The sequence below is a fragment of the Spermophilus citellus genome (genome assembly GCF_964194105.1).
Source record: "Spermophilus citellus genome assembly, chromosome: 12".
In the NCBI taxonomy this organism is placed as follows: domain Eukaryota; kingdom Metazoa; phylum Chordata; class Mammalia; order Rodentia; family Sciuridae; genus Spermophilus; species Spermophilus citellus.
The window spans coordinates 94960914-94979146 of record NC_138198.1 but is presented as its reverse complement, the minus strand read 5'-3'; the positions used below and the strand labels follow the sequence as shown (position 1 = coordinate 94979146).

The 18233-nt window shown below is 43.1% G+C and overlaps 1 protein-coding gene across 14 annotated transcripts in view; it reads right to left on the bottom strand.

Annotated features, from left to right (window-relative positions):
- The window catches only part of FHOD3 (formin homology 2 domain containing 3), a 435723-nt gene that overhangs the window by 142797 nt on the left and 274693 nt on the right, over nucleotides 1–18233 (bottom strand). For all 14 annotated transcript variants that reach the window (XM_081263639.1, XM_081263640.1, XM_081263647.1 and 11 more), the window contains exons 9-10: nucleotides 13703–13846; nucleotides 117–358 (exon numbers count right to left, since the gene is read on the bottom strand). In XM_081263639.1, coding sequence (XP_081119765.1) covers nucleotides 117–358; nucleotides 13703–13846 — 386 coding nt within the window. The remainder of the gene's footprint in view (nucleotides 1–116; nucleotides 359–13702; nucleotides 13847–18233) is intronic.

Below are 18233 nucleotides of genomic sequence, written 5' to 3'. Positions count from 1 at the left end.
GCCAGGGGCTCTTCTAGCTGGTGGAGAGCCAATGGCCGTGGGCATCTATGGCTCATGGCCTCCCTCCCTCTTTGGGGGCTACCCTTCACCTCTCCCCAACACTGGGTTTAACTTACTTTTCACAGAGGTCTCGTATTTGGTTCGGCTTGAAGGCAGCAGCTGACAGGGAGCAGGGACTGGTAGGAGCCGACAGCGGACTCTTGAGGGTCTGCACTGAGTGCCTGCGGCTCCTCCTGCGGTCAATGCTCTGGTGCTCACCCCCACTGCCACCAGAACACACACTGGCCCTCCTGCGGTCCCGGAGCCCACTGGGGGGTGGCTCTGCTATCTCTTCACCATCTTCATGCTTGAGCGCCACCTGAAAAAGCAGAGCATACCCAGGGCAAGGTCAGATTTGACAGCCTATGACTTAGGCCGTAACTTAGCATGCCAGGTTCGCCCTAATGTGGCTTTAAGGCTGTTTATTCCATCTTGTCACAGCAAGATCTTCCCAACCCTGTGCATCCAGAAGCCAAGCAGTGTCTGCAAACCATAGGTGCATTCTTCCAATACAACAGGTACATAAAGGACAACCAAGAGCGTAAGGAAATCTGAGTAAAATTTATAATCATATGAGATCTAATTCACCCTTGCTGTAAGCATTTGCATTTCTTTGGCCTTCATCTGTCCCTGCCCTCCCATAGTTCTTCTCTGCTCCAGGAGTCACAGACCCTCCTAAAGGCCAGTAGGGACCACATTCTGATCATTTCTGAGCTGCTTTTCCTAAAGAGGGTGCTGCGAAGAGCACAAGAGAGATGAGTGCCAGGAGATCCAGCAGAGCAGGAACCGCAGCTTCATACGTCTTTCTGGGCACCTAGTTCAGCAGGTGTATTGCTTGATTTCAGAGTCCTGGCTGACAGCTGCTCTGCTCTCAGCCTACCCTTAGCTGTAGCCCAGAGTTGGGGGTGGAACCTGTAGTTCCACTAGACAGCCTACATGTGCAGTCACAAGACCCAACAGGAACATATTCGACCTCTAGAATAAGGTTTTGTTGTTGTTGTTATTGTTGTTAAATATCCTAATAGTGATGCACAGTTGCAGAGAGTAACTGACTTATACTTTGCTACTTTGGCTTTAATGGGGAAACCTGCACCAACTGGCACCGTATACTTTTCCATTTTCCAAGGGATATTTTAGTCTCATGTCTAATTGGTGCACCCTGCAGAAACCCAGATTGTGCAGCGCTTCATCTTGCTCCATCCTAGATTTTACTTGGGGACTTCTCAACTCCAGTTAGATCACACTGTCTGGCCTTTTATATAACTCTCTCCCAACTTGCAGCCAGTTCTGCTCCTTAGTCTCGCCTACTCCTTTTAGCTACAGGCTGTACACATCTGCATCTCTGGTTCTTTAGTTTTTTATATGTGTACTCTAAGAACGGACCATCAAAAGAGCATGAGTTTTCATTTATCTAACCAAGGAGGTAAAAGATCTCTACAATGAACATCATAGAACACTGAAGAAAGAAATTGAAGACAACCTTAGAAAATGGGAAGACCTCCCATGTTCTGGGACAGGCAGAATATTGTGAAAATGGCCATACTACCAAGAGCAATGTTCTGATTCAATGCAATCCCCACAGACATTATTCAGTTAGGAAAAACAAATCTTAAATTTGAAAGAGTACAAGACGCATCACAAAACCTGATTTGCAATTATACTCCAGAGATATAGTAACAAAAACAGCATGGTATTGGCATCAAAAGAGACACAAACATCAATAGAACAGAATACAGAGAAATTCACATACTTATAGCTGTCCCATATTTGACAAGGGTACCAAAAATATGTTTTGGAGAAAATAGCCTTTTTAACAAATGGCGCTGGGGAAACTGGATAGCCATACAAAGATGAAACTAGAACCCCATCTCTTACCTGGAACAAAACTCAAAATGGATCAAAAACTTAAGAATTAGACCACTAACTTTACAACTGCTAGAAGAAAACATAGGATATACACTCCATCATATACGTGCTGGCACTGACTTCAGACTGTCAAAGTGCAATAAATAAATCAAGAATCAATAAGTGGGATGCCAAACTAAAAAGCTTCTTCACAGCAAAGGAAGCAAAAATGGGAAGAGAGAATCTATAGAAAAGGAGAAAATCTTGACCAGCTACTCCTAGTAACAGGGGATTGTTATCCAGAATACAAACGCCCTGATCAATAAGTAGGCATAGGAACTAAACTTCTCAATAGAAACAAATGGCCAACCAAAAAGGTTCAGCATCACTAGCAATAAGAAATGCAAATCAAGATTTTATCTTAGTGTCAGAACAGCAATGATCAAGAATACAAACAGAAAACAAATGCTACCGAGATTATGGGGCAGGGGGAGGAACACTTGTATGCTGCTGGTGGGATTACAGACCAGTACAACCACTCTGGAAAGCAATATGGAGATTTCTTTAAAAACTAGGGATAGAACACTAAATGACCCAGCTATCCCATTAATTGGTATTTTCCCCCAAAGATCTAAAATTGGAATATTACCCTGATACAGCCACCTCAATGTTTATTGTAATAGCAAAATAACAAAATTAACTCAGGAAAGATCAGTAATGTAGAAGAAATAGATCCAGAGGCAGAGTGGAGGGATGGGTAAGGGGAAGCAAAGCAGAATGAATTTTTAGAAAATCATGTTATGTGCATGTATAAATGTACCACAGGGAACCCCACCTTCATGCATAGATAAAACCAATCAAATATAACTAGATGAGTGACAGGAAGACTAGTAGAGGAATGAGCATGGGAGAAGGGGGGGGGGGAAGAATGGGAAGGAAAAGTTTTAGTTATGACTATAAGGCTTTAATTAAAAAAATAGCAAAAGAGCACCAGTTTTGGTGTTGCCTAGACTTTTGTATCATGATGGTTGTGCCACGTATGAATCAGGTGTGGCCTGTCACAAATCCCCTGCCCCCTCTCTGGCTCACCTAGTGAGAACACTACTTGCAGATTTGTGATGAGGATAACTGGCATCAAGCCTGTAGAGATGAGCCTCTGTCTGGTACCCAAGAAATGGATGCCCTTTCCCCACACAAATTCTTAGATGAAGTGGCCCAGGATGTCCCTAAATTCCTCCATTACACAGAATGAGGTGAGCCAGGCTCCACCAAGTCCAGCATTCTTTCAGCAACTATGGAGCCACATGGTTTTAAGTCCCTAAGCATGCAAGTTCTCTACTCTTGTAAGTACTCATAACCCAGTCCTTCCATGTAAGAGAAAGGGGAAACAATGTGAAGACCCAGATAGCTAACCATATTATGTGGCTTTAACATTGCCCATCGATAGAAAAACTTGGTCACTGCAAAATCAAAAATTGCCCCAACTCCAGTTTTCACACTGGTATTCTAACAAGGTGAGCTGGGCTGAGACCAGATGGTTCGCCACTCCCACTCCAGCCCTACCAGTACCTGAGACATGCAGCCTATGAATAGGTGTGTGTCCTCCTCGATCTGCCCCCACTCCCTGCTTCCTCCAGCTCCAGCTCTCAGGTAAGAGGGATTTAGGGTAAACTCTTCTATCTATATGAGAGTTGCATTTCATAATAAGCTCTCAGATGTAAGGCGGCAATTTAACAATCTTTTGAGAAGTTGGAGGCAAGATTTGATAAGAGTTCACCTAAAGCTCTATCTTTATAAAATCTCTTTAGACATTTTCTCGGGAGTCCCCTTCTTTCTATTGTAATTAAAAATGAAATTATGCATTTGGTCACATTTGTCAACTTCAAAAATTTAAGCAACATCCTTTGGAGAAGAGTTGAGAACCAGCACACACCTTACCAGGGGCAGTAGTTTTGAACAGTCCCAGTCCGTTGTTTTTTTCTTTTATTTCTGATATGAAAATTCTAGACCATTTGAACTTATTCTGACCTGAAGTGTTTATTCTGCTTCTTATTAAGCACACATTGGGGATGAGAAGATTAGGGTTTAGAGTAGAGTTCAGATATTTCTAATTCCTTGTCTAACCTCAGAGGCGTAAGGATCAAATAACATTTCACTCAATTCCTACCAAGGAGGCACAGAGTAAAATTTGCTTTCACTGCCCTGCATCAAAGAGGAGGGAAACAATCAAAGTTGAAAAGGAAAATAAAAATCTGGGGAAATTATCAAGGCAACATCAAGTAGAATTCACCTGGAGCTTTCTAAAGTTCTAATCCTTAACAAAATATCTCCTTAAAAAAACGAAAGTGTAGGAGGGGGCGAGTAGATGCAGAATCCCAGCAGACCCAATAGCAGCTCTGGGCTTGGCCCCCAGGAACACTGTACCATGAAAATTTGGCCTAGTATCACTCATGATTTTTATAAGAATTCTGGAGTCACCAGTGCCAGGAATGACAGGAGGAGAGACTTCCCTTGCACATACAGGGCGTGGCCATTCCAAATCCTTCAGACGCTAGAGCGCACGCAGCTCAAAGTCAAGAATACAAAGGCCTAGGAAACACCTAGAGAGAACCACTCTTTTTTTTTTTTTTTTTAAAGAGAGTGAGAGAGGGGAGAGAGAGAGAGAGAGAGAGAGAGAGAGAGAGAGAATTTTTTTAATATTTATTTTTTAGTTCTCGGCGGACACAACATCTTTGTTGGTATGTGGTGCTGAGGATCGAACCCGGGCCTCACGCATGCCAGGCGAGCGCGCTACCACTTGAGCCACATCCCCAGCCCCAAGAGAGAACCACTCTTGAAACAGGCTTTGCAGCATCTGTGGCGAGTGTCAGGACTGATCAACTACTAGGGCAATGAGCGTCTTCCAGGGGAACAGGGCAAGAGTACGCACTGAAAGATCTCTAATGGTTCCCAAATGATGGGAGTGACCCATCCACTGGACCTGTCATCAATTATCTTCTAGGTCTTTCAGTTAAATATAAAGCACTGTAAACTTAAACCTCAGGCAAGGAGCAAATAAGATCCAGTGCACTGATGGCTTGCACACCCCCACTTAACCAGGATGTAGTTAGGAGCAACTCAACTGCTGTGACAACCTCTACCAGTCTGTGAGGCCACTGAATGATCTGAACCTTCTTTTTAATTTAAAAAGATCTGAGGATATATTTCTTTTCAATAAAAACACCATAAAATCTAAGTGTATAATATGGTTAGCAATGTTGCGCAGATCTCTATAACTTATTCATCTTGCGTTATTTAAACTTTATTCCTTTTGATTAGCAACTCTCCATGTTCCCCTCCTTATCCCATGGAAACCACCATTCTTCTCTTGGCTTCTCCAAGTTTGGCTATTATGTCTCATAATCATTCAATATGTCATCCTATGATTGGCTTATTTCACTTATGTCCTATGGGTTCAACCATCTTGCAGATGTCAAGGTTTTCTTCCTATTAAAGGCTGAATAATACTCCAGTGCATATCCATCCAACATTTTCTTTAACCATTCATCCATCCATCCATGAACATTGTTTTCCTACTTGGGCTACTGTGAATAATGCTACAGTGAACATAGGAGAAATGAATCTCTCCACGATTCTGATTTTAAAACTATTGGATAAAACCCAGAAGTGGGATTATTGGATCATAGACGTGGTAGTTTCATCTATTTGTGTGTAGGTCCATTTGTATGTGTGGTACTAGGAATTAGATCCAGAGCCTCACACGTGCTAGGCAAGTGCTCTCTACCACTGAGAGATATTCCCAGCCCCATTTTAAGTTTTCTAAGTCTTTTTTCACTTTTTGACATGGAAATTCTCAAACATACGGAATATAGAGTATATGCCATGATGTGCTCATCATCTGTGATTGTGCAACAGTTACCAACTCAAGGTCAATCTTGTCTCATTCACATCCCACTCCTACCCCTGACCCCATAGCCCATTTTTAAAGAAGGAAATTGAAGATCATGTTGTCTCATCTGTAAGTACATTTATATCCCTAAAAATAAGGATTTCTAAAAGAATGAACCATCATACTATTGGCTCCACTTAATATCAGATATGGTAACGAGTAGAACCAACCTTCCTGCCCTCCTCCTTCCCCTTCCTTCTACACAGGGGGATTGAACTTGGGGCCTTGCGCATGCTAAGTGCATGCTCTAAAGTTGAGTTACACCAACAATCTGAACATCTCCAATGGAGATCAAAACCCCTTCGGTTGGCATTTATACTGTTATACTGCTGCTCTCACAGCACCCAGCCTTCTCCCCCTAACAGAGCCACTCCTTTTCTATATTGCTATCTCATACCTTCTTCCAATTCACACATATACAATCCAATTCAGGTTTCTGGTGAAATAGATGTGACAGTAACATTTCACCGAGGATCTGCTGGTGACGCACTGTGATTGTCAATGTTGGGTCCCAGGAAATCCCAACCTCCCTGCTTCCTCACCCTGTGCGGTTTCTTCCCCAAGTTAGGCTTGGCTATTAGACTTGCTTTGGCTTCTGGGCCATTGGTAAATATAATGCAGGCCTCTGAATTTGAAAAGCATTCATTAGGCCTTGCCTTTCTGAAATGCTATCATGCAAAGAAGTGTGGGCCAGAAGAGGTGGCCCAGCCAAAAGCCAGCATCAAATTCCACAATAGGTGGATGAGGCCACATTGCACCTGTCAATCCACAAGACAACTGCAGCCATATGAAAGCCTTCCAGCAGAACCAGAACCAGACCTGACCCACAGAATTGTGATCTCTGTTGTTCAAGGCCCCTAAGTTTGGGGGTGTATGTTATACAGCAAATGATAACTGTTACATATTTTATCACCTATGAAATGGAAGAATCTTAAGAAACAGAATCTACGAATTAGTCCTAAAAGAATTATTTCTCACCCTCAAAGTCTTCAACCTTAAAATGTCTTTTTAAGATGCCTTTCCCCTTACAGAGACCACATATTCAGAACTGAAAGTTAGCACACATAATCTGACAAGATTTTTTTTTGTTCTGGCAATCTATTTGAAAAATCATATCAGGGGGCTGGGGATGTGGCTCAAGCGGTAGCGTGCTCGCCTGGCATGCGTGCGGCCCGGGTTCGATCCTCAGCACCACATACCAACAAAGATGTCGTGTCCACCGAGAACTAAAAAATAATAAATATTAAAAAATTCTCTCTCTCCTCTTAAAAAAAAGAAAAATCAGGCTATAAAAATTCAAATGAATTTAATTAAACATGGATCAAATCACCTTTATGGAATGGAATTAAATTACATGAAATTGGACTGTCCCCAGAAAGTCCAGGACATATGGCCACCAGACATTCTTCACTGGTAAGAATTCTACAAGTCCACCCAAATTCTCTGTAGGCCCTTGAGAATATTCAAAGTCTTGTGAGAATGACAACTTTCTTACTGCCCCTACACATACATAGTGGAGCTGGCAATAGGGCTATATTTACTGTCTTGCTGACACCACCCCGCCCCCCTTTTGCCTGCCCCCGACTCTGCCTGTGTCCTGAAGCATTCTGTGAACTTGAATTACTTTTCAGGGCACCTGGCCAACACTCTCATAAAATGCATGATACTGGAAGGAGACCTTCATGAGAGCTTTTACAGGACTTCTCTGGGCACCTGTGCCCCCAGGCTAAACAGAGGTGAGAGACGTGGCTTGGGGAACCTCAGAGGGGAACAGACAGCAGAGCGTCTCCTGTGGACTGTTAGCAATGATTCCGACAGAGACAAGGGGCTTGTTCATCAGATCCAAACAGTAGGGGTGGAGGGGGTGGGCAAACAGCAGGAGTCCCTTCTACTTGCCAAAGGTTTCATGGAGATGGTATCTCAGGGGACCCTTGAATGAGAACTCGGCCTGCTGGAGAATGGGAAGGAAGAACACCCAGGCTGAGCAAAGAACAGATAAAGGAGAACTCCCCAAAAGACCTGCCTTTCCTGCCCAAGGAATGAAAAGTTGAGTGTGGCTGAAACTCCAGAGACATCTGGGAGTGGTGAAGACCTTGTTACACAGGCACGAAGGCCACAGACTGTATGTAAGCCTTTGTCCCAAGTAGGTTTGATCCTGCTGGTCACGAAAAGGTCACTCATTCTCGTCTTCCCAAACACAAATGGCAGATTGTTTTCAGTTGGAGGGTATTGGGAAGGAGAAAAGACACAGCCCCTGTAGGACACCAGTGTCTTCAGGCTGTGCACAAGTGCCAGGACTTGCTACTCCACCAATCCCAACCTTCTTCCAAACCTCCACGGCCAAGATGGACCTCCTCCAGTGCTTTCTTCCTCCTCTGGACCGTCACAGGAGACGGGCCTTTCTTGCCCCTACCGCAATCTTTTTTTTATGGGGAGAGGGTACCTGCTAGGAGCCACAAGCAAATATACGATGTATGGCACCTTTGGTTGTAAAGTGACGCCAGCTAGCCACTGAGATGATTATGTTAAGATTTACATTCATATGGAAATTGGACTCCCGCTGTTCACCTTGGCCTGCTACCGGATTCATGTTACGGGACTCATGGAGAGTTCCCATTGGTTGGGGAAGGATAGTAGGAGGGAATTCCGGGGGAGGTGGGGGGGGGGGCCGGTTCCGGGGCCAGTTCTGGTAGACTCGCGGGTGGGTGGACCGATTCTGGCTTGCCGGCGCCTACAGAGTCTTGGCGGCTTTTTCAAAATAAAGTTTTGTTCCTGCTTGAGTGGCTCGTGATTCTGTGCCCAGCCAAGACTGCGGCAGGTACCAGGGATTGAAGCCAGGGGTGCTTAAGCCCCTCAGTGACATCCTCAGTCCTGTTTTTATTTTAATAAAAGCTCTTGCTGAGTTGCTGAGGTTGGCTTTGAATTCAAGATCTCATACCTCAGCTCAGGCTCCTGAGCTGCTGGGATTACAGGCATGAGCTGCCATGCCTAGCTCTCAATCTGCCTCTTGATAGGCATGCTCACAGTTCTGGGTTCTCTGTGTACTTGGTTTCTACACCCCCTTAGGGTGCTGGTCTGGTCTTTTTTGTTCACTGCTATATCTGAGTCCTAAAGTGTCTGGCACTAATGTGCTTGTTGAATGTAAAAATTGATGGCCAAATGAATCAGAAGATCTTGCAATAAGTAGTACCAGCAAGAAACCACAAGGGCCAGAGCTAGGGAATGATGCAGAGAAAGGGGCAAAGTCTTTCAGACATCAAACTTCTAAATGTGGGAACCCAGGAAAGATAAGGGAGTCCAGGACAACTCTACATTTATGACTTCAGATGCTATTTGTAGAGGTAGAGAAACAAAGGATTTTTGTTTGGGGGAAGAAAATAAGGGGTTCATGTAGGACTGGTTGCATTTAGGGTGCAGGCTTCAGATGGGACATGTCAGGTACAGAGGTCCTCTGCATCACTGTATCTAGCTGCTGGGGGAAACAGCTACCTACCTGTTTTAGAATACAGAATGGAGGGTCTTTGGAAACAGGGACAGATCTTTTATCTGTTATTTACATCCCTACTAGAGTTTGGGACATACAGAAAGCTTCAAATGAATGAAGAAATTCAAGGTGAAAACAAGGAACCCAGCCAGCCAGGCAGGCAGCTGTGGGCCTTGGAAGAAAGCACCAGGGTGAATCATAGGCAGGACATAAACTGACCAGGGAGGTCTGAATAGGATACAACAATGAATTGGAGGGGACGGGAAGGAGGAGTCAGGGGATGACACTGAGGAGGAACAGAGACATTCTGGTGATACCAGCAACATTGTGCAAGAGTATCCAGGAAGTCTATTATGATACTGGTATAACAGTACTGCTCAAATTGAGAAACATGTATAGCAAAGAGAAGGAAGAATAGGGGTTAGGGGAACTCCAACAAAGCTTACTTATGAATATGGATACAAAAATCTCAAAGAGCAAACAGAATTACAACAATACTTTTTTTAAAAAAGATCACAACCAGGTGAGTTATATTACAGGAATGTAAGGATGTTTAAATGAAAAATATCCAACTCAAAAAATTTTAGAAAAATAATTGAAAGGGAATTATAAAGACAAAAGCAAAATGTATAAAGTTATATAACAGTATAAATCATACATAAAAATTATTGTTGGAGGAAAAAAATAAACCACTAGTTAAACTAGAGGTGAAAAAAGGGGAAATGTCACAAAGAATTAAAACAATAACTAATGAGAAACTTTAAAACATTCATTAGAGACCGTCTCTTTCCCAATTTTCTAGGTCAGATGAAAAATACAATTTCTTAGGCAATTATAATTGAGAAAATTGATCCCATTAGGGGAAAGTTTTTTTTTTTAATTTTTTTTTCTGATAATAGGGATTGAACCAGGGGTATTCTACTGAGCTATATCCACAGACGTTTTTTAAAATTTTGAGAAAGGGTCTTGCTAAGTTGTCTGGGCTAGCCTTGAACCTGCCATCCTCCTGCCTTGGCCTCCTGAGTAGCTGGGATTACAGGTATGCACCACTATTCCTAGCTAGGAAGTTTAAACAAATTGCCATAAGAAACCATTAAGTCACCAAAGGTCTCCCGTACTCTTTATCCTCCCCCACCATACTGTCACAGGTCTACACAATTTCCCAAGGGAATTCTAACAAGACTTCAAAGATCAAAGAATGAAATGCCACGTGAAATTTTCCAGTATGTGAAGGACAAATTTTTCTTCATGAAGCATGAATAAAACCGATACCTAAACATCTACTTCATGCATCCACACACACCCACCCAGCCCAAGGAAAGTACAGCACTCACAGCAGCATCGTTTGCCATGGCGCACAACTGTAAACCAGCCAACATCAAGATAAATAAAGGTGATATACTTAGCAAAAATGAACAAACTAGATTTCCCCATTTTGGCATCGGTCTCAAACGTTGCGAAAAGGGGCACCAAGTAGAAGGATCCAAAAATGATTTTGTTTACAAGGAGCTTGCAAACTGGCAATATATTGTTTAGGGATAGACTGGGAGGAGGTGGCTGAAGCATCTGGTCTGGTGTCCTTACACTCCTTAGAGGAAAGATGCTTCTGGGGAAAGAGCCAGCCACATGATGGCGGTTAATCTAATGTAAGTGTGGTAACAACTGGAATACCTAAAAAATACGACTACCAATATTTGTTTCGAGTTCTTATTCCTGGAATGCCCTTAGCAAGATGTTCCTAAGAATTAGAGTAAATAAACCCAGAATGTACGGGCGTATGAACATGAATCTGAGAAATGATGTAGAAATATTTCATAACTTAATGTTCTTCACTGGGCAAGGTGACCCGGGAACTTCACCTAGAGATCTTGTCTGTTATTGGTCAGAAAGTACATGTCTGATACATGAGGAAAGGACCTGGGGAGTCACAAGGGATGTCTCAGACTGCTCCCAGCTTCACATGCACCTCAATAGCCTGCATTCTTAAAATTATTAGTATAGTTAGTGGGCAAGATCGCTGGTCAATTCTGACTTGCTAATCTGATCCTTTGTGTTAGCTCACAGCTTATCATTTTTACCTAAAAGCAGCTTAAAGATAATTTTGAGGTAGGGGTAATGGGATGACATCAAAGAGGTTACCTGGGATGTCTCCAAGCAGTAATCTTCTAGTTGTTGAAGCTATTGCATAGATGGTTGTCTTACTTTCTTTAAATGATCTATAAATGCTACATTTGTGAATAAGTACTTGATACTCAAATATAAATTTGGCAAAAACACAGAAACTTTTTAAAACTTTGGCATGGAGGGAGAGAGGGAGATGGGGAGGCACTCCTAGAAGCAGGCAGGAAACAAAATGCACCTGAACAGGAAGAAGTTTCTAGTGCCCTGGGGCACATATCAAGGCTACTGTAATACTCTGCCCAGGGGTTTCATTAAGGGTACTTCACATGCATCATGCCATCTTCTAGATGTCATCTTCTAGATGTATAAGCACCCTATAGAATCCGAAGCTAGGATTTTCTGCACCCCCGATGGAGCAGAGTCTCAGAGATGAAAGTTCGGACCAGTGGGGAGAAGGGCCAAGGGAAAGGAGATAACCAAAATCTGTCTTCTGCTTTCATGTAAACCAATTCCCTGTAACTCCCTTCCCTCCAAGTTTTCATTCTTTATTATTCTTTCCTGCTCTTTTAGGGACCATGAGAACATACCCCTCCACCACCTGCTGATTTACAGTGCTACAGGTTAGTAGTGAAAAACAGAAATCTTAGCTGGAGAAGATGCCTAAATGATGGGCACAAAGATCTGACCAGATGGGCAGATGTGGGAGCTTTCAGCTCTGCAACCAAGTACCTGGCGTTGTTCAATTTCTTCTCGAGAGTATGTAAATACAATTCTGCTCTGTTCAAGTCATTATGACACTTGCAGAAAATAATGAGTTACATGTCAATATCTCCATTTCCACCTAATAAAGATCACAATGGAACCATTAAACTGAGAAATCTCTCCCCTAGAACTCTAGTTATTCATAAAAATTAAGAATGAAGAAGTTTGTCATAACATTTATAATTGAAGAAACTTCAGGAATAATTGAAATGCGAAAAACTAGAGAATTGATTATATGTATTAAGGTACATGCACACAGGCAGAATATTAGAATCTTTTTCCCCCAACTCAACAGGCCATGAAGCCAAGATACATAATCTAAAGCAGAGCTGGGATCGGCTACACAAGGCCCACACTCACAAGGGACCTGTGGTTGATTTAATGAGCTTCTGTTTCCATCTTGAAATTCCTATAAATTTTATCTGTAACCGTGTGATGCGAGTCCAATAGCACCCAGGAGCATGCTTGTAGGCGGAGGAGATAGGCACAATATCCACATCTGCGATTCCTGTCGCTCATGAGCATAGGATCAGGTAGACCTAAGATATGTGAGAGTGAGACAGACCCACAGCTAAGTAAGCAGGGGTGCCAACAGCTCTGGGAGCTGACTGCAGAGAGAAAACACCCCGAGTGGCTTTATCACTTTGTTGCTTCCCCATATTAAGTCAATGGCTTATCTTGAAACAATGAGAAAACATGACAAGACAGAGCAACACAGAGATCCCTTTTCTTTCAACCCTGCTTCACTCATCAGTGAACTAAAGGCAGAACATTGGTAGAATGCACAAAATGAGAAATGAAATGAAAATAGTCAAGTTGGTTTTGTACAGCATTTCCCCTGTTGTGGTTAAGAATGAAATACGTGTACACGGGCTACGAATTATGAGTGGGACAATTTTGATGATTCTGCCCACAAGTTTAAAGCCCTTATATTTGCATTTTAAACTGACGTTGCATAATACAAAGATGACCAGTAACATTCCCAGTACATTTTAATTTTTCCTTATGATGTAATGTAGCAAAACAAACAAAAAACCGCACAGAAGGTGAGAGATGGTAGAGAAAACATGAGTATCTTTAAAAGCACTTTTTTTATCCCCACAAAATGGCCCCGATTTCCACTGGGACCTACAAATTACGTAGCTGGATCTCTCTCATTGACACACACTCCCCCAACCCTTTACTCCTTGACTGAAGGTGCCGACAAGGTCCAGGTTCTACAAAATAAAATAGTTCCAAGGTTCCCCTACATCAAAGGTCTTAGACTTAAATATCAGGGCAACCTGGAAGGGCTGTTATAGAACAGATCGCTGGGCCCACCCTCAGAATTTCTGATTTAATAGGCCTGCAGGGGCCTGAGAACTTGCATTTTGAGCAAATTCCCCTCAATTGATGTGGATGCTCTTATGCCACACCCAGAACCCTGGTCCACAGCGCATGTGACTTCTGCCTTTGACATTTGCTGAAACTGAAGATGACTTACAAATGACATGTTCTATTACCTCGTAAATGTTAAATTGCTCCACTAAGTCCAGGTCAGTTCCCTTCTTGTTCAGGTGCCTCTGGGACACAGCAGCAATACCCAGCTCCTCCAGACAATCCACCACATCGTAGAAGGAGTCTTGGTCTGGCAATCCTGACAACGTCTGGAGAAAGAAGAACCCAATATAGACACGACTTAAGAGACGGTCACAAGGCTCTGAAAGCATTTTTACATGTTAGCCAGTGGCCTTTGATTATAATATAGAACAAGCAGATGGCACATTCATTTCAGGAGGGGGAGAAAACTCTTTAATGTGAGGGGTGGGGTAAAGCCCGAGATTCCCGCTTCCCTTTCCTTGAATATGGACTCAATACTCATACAGTGGGATGTCACAACATTGTAAGCTCATGTTATGCAGCAAAGCGAAGGGATTTTGCAGGTGTCATTAAGTTCCCCAAATCGGTCGATTCTGAGTTAATCAAAGGGGAGATTGTTCTGAGTAATAATCCAGTGAGTCCTTCAAAAGAGGGCTTAGGTCTTCACTGACTCAGAGACCGGAAAAAGATTATCCTCCTGGTCTTTAGGGAGGGGCAAGACCCCGTGGGTTCTTTGGCTGTGAGGAAATGAATTCTGCCAATAGCCATAAGAACTTGGAAGAGGACCAAGTCTCAGGGGGGAACCACAGCCCCAGCTGACACCTAGATTGCAGCCCTCTGGGACCTGGCTAGGTTTATGCTGGTCTTCTGCCTCACAGGATCTGTGAGATAATAAAAGCATGCCATCCTAGGCTACTAAATTTCTGTCACATGACGATAGAAAACTAATACACCTTGGGATTACTCTTATTACAATCAATACACCAACAGCTGGTGTTATAATCATTTAGTGATTCCCTTTTAATTCAGCAGGGCCTCCTCTCACTCTATGAAACTCAGAAAAACATGAGAAATTTCAAAGTGGCAACCATAAGACAAAACATAACCTGAGAAAAAGCCAACTCCTCTTTGAATTCTGCCTTTCTTCAAAGGAGGAGGATGGCTCAGACCAGGCCCCTGCTCAGAACTGAGAGGGAGCCTTGGGGAAAACTACTTCAAGCCACTAGTCTTATCAGGGAGGGAGAGGAAGGTCCAAGGAAAGATGGGATCTGCCTGAGGCAAGAGGAAGTCCTTGGATAAAATCCCAGCTCAGAGCTGCCATTAGGTCTCCACTTCATGCACACACCTGCATTCTGCAGGAGTTATCCTGGTCTGAAAGTTCAGATACTGGTCTCCACTCCCTACCTATTTCACTACCTTTGCATTTCTGAGAACACTGCATGCTTTCCAAAGTGACTCTGAAGGAGGTTTAACTTGCCTCAGAAGACCCAAGATCAACGCTTCTAAAGCATCATTTCCAGCCCTAATTCTGACATCTATTTTGGGGCTGTCAACACTGGAAGGGAAATCTACCAAATGGCTTATTCCTCTTTATTCTGTGCAGAGAATACTACACATTGCAACTGCTGTATATGTGTAATAAAAATTATAATGCATTCCGCCATCATTTATTTTGTGAAAAATAAAAATAGTGGAGAAAAAAGATTAGGAACTCATGAAAAAAATGCTTGTGTGGTAGTGAATTACTCCAGTAGAAGGTGCAGTTTGGGCATGAGAGAGGAGCCTGTAAACCAGCTGTAGTAAACAGATTCTCACATGTGCATGGCCAAGCGTGAACCCAGGGCAACTGATGTGACAGTCAACACTGCATAACCAGTAGCAAGAGTCACCCAAGCGCTTGCGTCTATCATGAACCAAGAAATCACAAAGAATCCCATTTTCAGCTGGGCTCAGTGGTGCAGCCTGCAATCCCCGAGACTCGGGACGCAAAGGTAGCAGGATCTCAAGTTCAAGATCAGCCTCAGCCACTTAGCAAGGTCCTAAGCAATTAAAAAGATGTAGCTCAGGGCTAAAGTTCAGTTCCCACTACCAAAGAAGTTTAATAATCCTATTGGCAATCTTATCCTCTGGTTCCAACGAGAACTCTAGAACTTCTTAAAGAAAATGGCAAGATGCCCTACTGCATATAGACCCTATAAAAATACAACTTGGAGAAAGCAGGCACGTCAACATTTAGAATCAGAATTAAGACTTTCTACACAGCCAGAAGGATGTCTCTGCCTCTCCACTCCCCTTCCTCCTGACCTGAAGTCAGCTGACCTTCTTTCACTCTGAAGTTTCCAGGGGATTAAAATCCTAGACCTAATCTCCATCGCCTCAGCGAGTCCAACCATGAAGGGTAGGGGGATCACTATTAAATAATTAAACAACTAAATCTATAGACCAAAACAGACTCCGGGAGCCTTCACTCAATAATAGGCATAGAACCAAAGGTATTAAAAGGTCATTTGTCATTTCCGCTGTGAAAATCTGAGCCAAGCCTGGGGACTCCAGCTTTCGTGCCTGGCTGCCGGGAGATGCTGGTCCTTCCACCACAAATACAAACAGCTTCCTTTTCCGCCTGTGATGGGGGGTGGGGAGACTTCCCAGAAACATGCATTTATCTACTTTCAGCTGATTCTCTAACAAGTTCAGCTAATTTACCAAGCTCCCACATGTCCCTGGGCCTCTCCTCCAAGTTGCACCCTGTAACCCTCACTGCCAGGCTGCTTGCATTTGATGAAGGTGACAGTTTTGCCAAATGATTCTGAAGCAAATATTTCTTTCCACCTTTGCCCTCAGATGCCACAAGAGCCATCTGATACCTGGAGCTCCCACCTTCTGATTTTTGTCTTGCCAGGGGTTGTAACAAGGAATTCTTTAATGGAATCTCCTAAAGGGAAAGCATGTCCTAAAGGACATTTTCCCCCTCGTTGGGTTTTTATGGATTGCATCAAATCTTTTTTTGTAGAATAAAATCAGTATGGCAAAGCCTATGCCCCAATATTCCCAGCCGTGTCGTGCATGGAAGGGAAACTTTATATATTGAACCCCCTTTCCAGAGAAGGGATAAACACACAACATGTCTTCAAAACAGCAGAGCAGAGAAGAGCAGGGACACAGAAGGATCTCTGGCATTATCTTCACAGTAGCCAGGCCTTCGAGGGGTATGACTGCATCTGACATTCTTGGAAAGACAAAACCGTAGTGATGAGAGAACAAGTCGCCAAGAGTTATGGGTAAGAGGATCAGGAAGTCACTGTGAAAGAACATGGGGAAAATCTGGGGGAAGATGAAATCAGTCCCTTAACTGTGAAGGTGAGACCCATCCGTGCATTAAAACTCAAAGAGCTGCAGACCAAAAGGGAAAGTTCATTTTACTGTGTGCTATTTAAAAAGTAATACAATGTAAGAACACAGGCAAAAAACTCAGTATGAACGCCACATGGGTCAATTACCCCGTGGCCTGGAAGCAGCTCCTCTCCCCAAGGCAGCCCCATAGTAACCTCTCCTATTATTCATGCCCCTTCATCTGCCTCATTTTATTTTACATTGATCCATACCCGAGGCTCCTAGAATAGGGGAGTATCAACGGGATTTCAGCTGGGTCAATATAGGGCATAATATCAGAGAGTGAGAAGGGGTTAATTTCTCACATTCCCTCTGATCTTCTGAAGCCCTGGTTGAGGACAAGGGACAGGGCAAGGGAGGGGGGACGGGGGATAATGAGTCTGGTTAACATCCCTTCTTAACAAAGACCCACTTCAGTCTCAGAATCCTGGGCAGGCTAGGATTTGCTGTCCTTGTTTTTGCCATGAAAATGTCAATTTTATTTAATTCCACGTTATTATACCACTGTTTATTTTGCTGAAATCAATACGAGTTAGAAACCACCCAACTTGCAATATAATTTCCCAGATTTCAGAGTCTGCATTTTTTTTCCTTCCAGACCCATTTTAACATTTCAATTTGTTATTCTGTTTGGTATCTCAGAGCATCTTACTCACTGGGGCAATAAACACGCCTCCAACTCAACAAAACGAATCAAACCCAGTATGAGTAGCAGCAGTCTCTTGACCTTTTTAAGGAAAGGGTTACCACTTGGAGGAACATTCTTCAGGACCTTTCTGGACGTCTCCCGAGCCAGAACAAAAAATGATAACCGCCACAAGAAAAGGAGCAAGGGAGGCATTCCTGGACATTGAATGCCACAACATCCAGTAGAGACACGTACTGTGTCCATGCACTGTGTCCTTGTCAGCAACTGACAAGAGCTCCCATGTCACCCAAGTGCTGTTGTAATCCTAAACACGACTGGGCATGGCCTCTTCCAATACAACAATTTTATTGGTATGGATTGTGATGAACTGCAGGCAAGAATATTCTATTTTTGCTGATTCCAGTGTTTCAACAAAACAATGTCAGTGACAGAAAAAGGACAGGAAATAGAGGACCTTAATTTCAGGGGGAAAAAATTGCTTCAAATCACATGAAGTTAGCACACAAATATATTTCTAAGTGGCAGAATTCTTAAGGCTTTGCACCAGAAAAGTTGTGTGCATTTCCGTTTCTCATCAGGGACATATGAGTTTCCTATGGGCTCACCAACAAGGGACATTTCATTAAAAAGCAATC